Source organism: Sardina pilchardus, chromosome 20 (assembly GCF_963854185.1).
Source record: "Sardina pilchardus chromosome 20, fSarPil1.1, whole genome shotgun sequence".
Classification (NCBI taxonomy): domain Eukaryota; kingdom Metazoa; phylum Chordata; class Actinopteri; order Clupeiformes; family Clupeidae; genus Sardina; species Sardina pilchardus.
In genome coordinates, this window is record NC_085013.1 from 21,155,134 (window position 1) to 21,161,949 (window position 6,816).

At 42.2% G+C, this 6,816-nt stretch overlaps 1 protein-coding gene across 1 annotated transcript in view; it reads right to left on the minus strand.

Annotated features, from left to right (window-relative positions):
- Positions 1 to 3,420: 3,420 nt before the first annotated feature.
- The window catches only part of stxbp6 (syntaxin binding protein 6 (amisyn)), a 112,865-nt gene continuing 109,469 nt past the window's right edge, over positions 3,421 to 6,816 (minus strand). The window contains exon 6 of the mRNA XM_062523563.1: positions 3,421 to 4,800. Within this exon, the coding sequence (XP_062379547.1) occupies positions 4,777 to 4,800 (24 nt within the window). The 3' untranslated portion in view covers positions 3,421 to 4,776. The remainder of the gene's footprint in view (positions 4,801 to 6,816) is intronic.

A 6,816-nucleotide genomic window follows, 5' to 3' on the forward strand; every position in this document is an offset into this window, starting at 1 on the left:
TGCTCAAATAGGTCAGCATGTGAAGATAAGCCACAAAAGGAGAAGTCAACTCTGTTATTGTCAGTGCTGTCACTGGATTACCCAGATACGTGATGAAACAAAATGTACCTCAAATTATAGAAAGGCCTCCTCCCCACACAACGCTGTGCTCAAGTACATACAAATACACCTGTTGTCCCTTTTTTACTTTTCAATTTCAAAGCATTGTTGTTGTGTTGTGTTGTGCCTTATTCAAACATCAATCGATAAAAACATATTAAAAAAATAACTCAATTGGCATTTTAAGAAATTTATTATAAAACATATAATTGTTCACTGAAATGAGGACAATTCTGTGGAACAGGTGTGAGAAAAAATGTCAAGTCCTTTAACTGCAAGCATTAAATTCATGACCAATATTACTCATTGTAAAAGAAACCGAAGCTCCACTGCTCATTATTTGTGTGGTACAGTGTGGTGGTGCAGGATGAGATTAAGAACAAAAATCACACTTTTAAAAATGGCACATTGGTCTCTGTATGTTTCAGCTCCAACGGCATCAGACAGGGTTAGCACCAGAGATGGTTAGTACCCTTATCCACACTATAAACACTAGTGTAGACAGTATACACTGTCATACACTTAATTAACGCTAATGAGGACAGAAGTTCTCTCTGGTGCTGATCAGGAGTGGTTCTATTACACACATCTGTTCTACGGAGTTAGAATCTGAGAACCTTTTATGGTTCTACGTATTAATCACGTATCCCAACAAGGAACCTCAGAAGAGCTCTCACTGTAGCGGTTCAAGCGGTCCAATGCTGAGTTAATGCAGCGTTTAATATTTGATCATTTTATCATAAACGATGGTTAGGGAGAGGAGAGCACTGTAAGCAGTAGCTTAGTAGGAAACAGAACAATGTTCATGCCACTATTTCATTTACAACATGTCTACAATACTTCTGCACATGATAGAGCAACAACTGTTTCCATCAACAAGATAACTATAATTCCGCTCTGGGACCAGTGTAAGCCAATGAAGAGTACAAAAAAAAAATCACTGTTAGTACAGTACATCCCATAATGTTCAATTTCACCATGGGATTACTGTGATGACAAGATAGCATGTTTCTGACACTCACAATGACAAACACAAATGACAACAGGGTGCGGAAAAGGACAGAAACACAAACATACATTACACACATATAGTGACAGACGACTTCAGATGTGGTGGAATGTTACCTTGCACCCACCCACCCAAACACATACATAACAACCAACACATGCTTCAATAGAGACAAACACAAACCACTGAGAGAAAGACATGACAGACTGACTACATGTTCTGGAGACAGAACAGGGACAAGGGGGGAAACACATATACATTTTTAACATTTACTGAAAATAATAAGAATTTGATCATTTAAATAACAACAATAATAACATCTACACAATGTTGTTCATTTTGACCTAAAAGAAAACAATGTTAAGTTTCAGTATTTCTGTGTTTCCCTAGAAACAACAGAGTTTGAAATGTACTCTGGCTTACTGTACACCAGGGGAGTTAGAGAGGGGGCTTAGCAAGCCAGAGGTCCTGCAGGGTTCTAAAGGCATTCTACAGGAAGTGTGTGTACAGTTCCCCTGTGACTGGTCCCTTTGGGGGTAATTACAGTTAGATTACTGGGGATGGGGGTGAGGAGGAGGAAGATGATGAAGAAGAGGAACGATTAAGGCAGAGAAAGGTCTGTGGGATTTTAATAACCAAAGGATGGTATCAGTGCAGACTGCCATCCACTCCCCACCACCCACACATTCACAGCCATTCACTCCCCACCACACACACACACATCCAGTCATCCTCCCCCCACCACACACACACATTCAGTCATCCTCCCACACATTAACACCACCTCTCGTCTCAAAACAGAACTGTCTGGTGAAACACGGCAGGAGGATCCGGTACGGTTGTGAGTCGTGAGACACCCCTGTGATATTCCCCAGGACTACGATGGCGTGTCTGCCAAGGGGAAATGAATTAGCTTGAGGTGTGTTTTCAGGCATGTCCAATATAAAGACGGGCGCATTCCCTCTATGTTGGAGATTCCGGATCAGTCTACTGCGAGAGCCCATATTGCCAGTGCTGCTGTACTGCCACCACCATAACAGCGAGTTCATTTAGACCGCCATCACAGCGAGGGCTGAGAAGCAAGAGGGCATAAGTGACATTTCACCAACTTTACAGGAGAGCCAACACAAATCTAACTGCTTCTATAGGTTCACAGTTAAAGACCTTTGGTTTTTGTTCAATAACTTTATATTTATAAATATTTTACTTCTATAAATTTGTCAGTTAGAAAGAGCTCATCAAGAGCTTTCAGGTGATATACTGTATATAACTCAATTTTGACCAAAATGTCACTTGCTTCTCAGCCCTTCAAAGTAACACATATCAGGGCTGTGTGTGGACTCTGAGAACCAATATCCAGCATTATGAAATGCCAAACTCATCACAACCTGTTCAACCTTTTTGCTTAAGTAATTTTAGTTGGAGTTTAGTCAGCTTGGAAGATGGAATTCAACACAGAACTGGCAAAAAATATATATACTGAAGAAATAATATACAGGAAACGTTTGGTTCATCTTTTGAGTTATTTAATACACGTAAAATTATTTTTTTTAAATCTTTTTAATCAGGTTACCAAAAGTAAAGTCAAATGTGAAACGATAGTGGAACAACAGCATTAGTCACGTTTTGAAAAGGTGAGGTGAGGTGAGGTGGGGTGGGGTGGGGGAGGGAACAGGAAGAAGCACAGGCAAACACACGAGCATCTAGGGCACGTTCACCAGATAAACAAAAACAAAAACAGGAACAAACATAAACAAAACAACAACAATGCCGAGCCTCTCAGAGAGACAAACATGTTAACAGTTTAATACTTTTATTACAAGGATAAATATCCAAACTTATAAAAGAAATGATAAAAACACAGAGAGGCAACTACTGTAGTCAAAAGGCTGTCTAGCGGACAGTGCTCTGCAAAGGTTATGTTGTCAGTGTATTCTAACAGCAAAACAAAAAAAATATATAAAATCTCAATATATATTATAAAAAAAAACAAGTAAACAGAGAGAGTGTGGTTCTTCCACGTAAAAACATCTCGTTTCTGTGAGATGTGTTGTTTTGAACAGCGAGCGCTACGGACCCATAAACACTGAAGCCACAGGACGGCTAAGCACTTCCTGCTCTCATTCACAGACAGGAAGTGCAGTGCTAACTCCTCCAAGCACTACGTTAAGGTGAAATGTGAATTAAAAGTCATTCATTTATCGTGTTTTTAAACTTTACATTTGAAACTTCTGTTATCCCCCAGGTCATCACCCTCCAGCCCACCCAACTAACCCACCACACCCCATCCCACTCCACCCCAAAACTGTGTGTGTGAATATGTGTGTGTGTGTGTGTGTGTGTGTGTTTGTGTGTGTGTGTGTGTTTAACATACTATATACTCTGTCTCAAGGCTTAGTAACAAACTTATTCGGTTTCCTTACTTAATTCCCAAGTACCCTATATAGATATATTTACATAGCTTTCTCCAAAATAAAAGATATCCAAGTGTTAAAAATGGAGTGATCATCTCCATAGTTAAATTGCGGAGAGATGTTGAAAAAATTATGGCACAGTAAAAACCTTACTGTCCGCAAAAACACGTCGATATCTAATGTACAACCAAGGAATGGCATCACACTACAGTATAGAACAGACACAGCAACACCTGACAACATCACACTATGCCCCTATGGGCGTTATGTCAATGGAGGGTTGGCATACACGAATATGCCCACACACTGTCTGAGCATCTCATGGTCAAATTCATTATTGCATGACATAGTTATTGGTTTCACCAACATTATGGTGAAAAGTTTATGCTGTCGAGCTCACAGGAGCTGCTTGGAGTTTGGAGAAAATCGAAAAGAGGAGAAAGAGAGAAGCACATCCAATTGTAAATGCTAGGAATGTATGTGCTTGATGTTACAGCAACACAATGGCTTCTCAATTCAGTGTGTATGCCGACTACAGCTTGCCTGTGGGCATACTGAATCTGATGCTATTGGCAATTAAAAGCTCCCAAATAAAGCCTGTCTTTCACAGCAGTCTCGGTGCAATGTGGGCCATCATCCACTCCCTAGAACCCTCTCCTTATAAAGCATTTCCCCCTCATTATATGCAGGCAAACCATCCAACTTATTGTCGGATCCAGAGAAAGATCAGAGCCAGGAATACCAGGGCTCCTGACACTTTTTAAAAATACTCATCTGGTATATCTGAAATGCGCGGAAGACACCACCAAATATAATCTAAATCTAACTACACACATTGTTAAAAACACAACTCTAAACCGCTAGTTAAAGTATTTATTTTTTAAATCCCCTTGATGAGTTACTCTGACTTGGTTCATTATGCACCATAGTGCCCCCTGGCTTTGAGAAAGAGTGCTGCAGGCCACTTCCCTGGTGCCACAGGTCTCAGGCCACCTTAGGTGGGTCATGGGGTTGAAGTTTCATAAAAGTTTGCTCGCTACACTCACTATCTCTCCACCACCTCAACCAGAGGTCTTTTTCGTGGGCACAGTAACGTGTGTTTAAAATCATGACACTGTCAACAATACAGGCGTTGTTAAAAGATGTAACCGATAGAAAGGTTTTTGAAACGTGGAAACGTGTTGTTGGCGTTTGAGAGGCAGGTGCTCTTCAGCAGGTCCCTTCGTCCAGGAGATTTGGCATGGCGACCGCCGCCTAACACTTGTGCTTCATCGCCAGCTGCAGGGAAAGAGAGAGAGAGAGAGAGAGTGGGAGAGAATGGGAGAGAAAGAGAAAGGGAGAGAAAGATAAGTAGAAGAAGGGTGTAAGAGAGGGAGAAGGAGGAGATAGAGAGAGTGAGGGAGACAGAAACAGAAAGAGAGAAAGAGAGAGAAGGTGAAAAAACAGTCCATCAGCCCGTCAGTTTGAAGTGCAATCCAAGGACATTATGGGCAGGGATCCCAGGCAATGATTCTAACTTGCGCTGAGGTACATGGAGATAAGAGTCTCTTCTGGATGTTGGACCACGAGCAGCCATTCTGGAGAGCCAGTAAAAAGTCCCTAGTGAGTGACTCCACTGATACACGCACACACACTCTCTACTGACACACACACTGATACACACACTCTCTGTCTCCTGGGATCCCACTCATCACCAGTCCTCACCTTAGCTCATCAAACTCAAGGACCTCTCACAGACTTTCCAGACCAAACTCCCTTCAATTTAAGGACCCAGCACAAAAGAGACCAATTGAGACCAATTGTTACAACACTGAGCTTTTTTTTTTTTTTTATGATCACACAACTCAGGCTTAACAAAACATCACAAAAAACAATGAAAGCTATGCCACAGTGACGATGAACTGTATGGTCTTGTGCCTTTGCTGGCTGTAAAAGTATCATTTGGAGAGGAGCTCTTCTCTTTTTCACCAGTGATTTACAACCAAGGTTTGGGCAGTAGCCTTCACTGAGATCCTGAAATGTGGATTGAAAAGTGAAGAGTGCAGTGGAGCTACCCTCTCTTCATGCAGGCACTTCCATTGACCCCTGTCTGTTTATGTCTGTTTTCAAAAACTTTCAAGGGCTTTGATTTATTTTCAATGATTTAAAGGCCTATGCTCGCTTGCTTGCTCTCTCTCTCTCTCTCTCTCTCTCTCTCTCTCTCTCTCTCTCTCTCTCTCCCTCCCCCTCTCCCTCTCTCTGAACTATGAGGAGGATGCAGGCTCAAGTTCAGCTTCAGCCTAATGGTCCAATAATGCTGCATTAACACAAAGTCACAACAGCGGCCATTTTTTAGCCCCGGGGGCATCTGACTGGCCTGCGCAGTCATTAGTCTCATTAAGGAGCTGGAGTTCTAGCGGGCGCGGCGGGAAGCTCGTTAGAGGAGAGGGCAGGAGTGCCCATTACGAGTCACAACGAGACACTCCGCAGCACTACAGCATCTGCTGTACCAACACTGGCCTACAGGGGGCAGCAGAACAACACAAACAGGCGAGCCCTGAGACGCCGCATCTAAAAAGTGGCAGTGTAGTCCAGAGGTGGAAAAGTCCAGCTTCAGAGAGTAAAAGTCCTACCACATATCTGTGCCAACCACTCACTTAAACCAGCTGATTCTAATGAGCACAACTCTTCAGCCAGGTAGAGCAGATTATCAGTGAGACCACCTGTGTTAAGTGCACAGGTAGAACCAATACATGGTTGGACTCTTACTTTCTGAAGCTTGAGTTTTCCACCTCTGCAGTCTACACAGTCTACATGTAACTTTGAGTAGCCTACAGAAGAGGAGGAACACAAAGACATTGGGCCGCACCTGAGCCAAAGGAGGGCCAATTCTGGCCCGACTCCAGCTGAGAGAAAAGCAGTGCAGCAGTAACTTCAAGCCACAGAAACTAAGAAAAATGCCTTTAAAGTGTTTACAATGTACATTGTATGTACCTTGCATTGGCTACTACTGTAAGTAGGATTTTTTTTAAAGAGGATTTCACACAGAAAGACAGAACAGAACAGAAGACAGAACAGATATCCCAAAGCTTAAATGTATTTTGATCTAATGCACAGTTACTGCGGTTTGCTTTTGTCTAGCATGTATCTATGCATGTATGTATATATGCACTGTATGTATGTATGGCAGTGTGTATGTCAGACAGTATGTATGTACAGTATGTATGCATGTCTGTCTGTGTATGGCAGTGTGTATGTCAGTATGTATGTATGCATGTCTGTCTGTGTATGGCAGTATGCATGTCTGATGTTTTG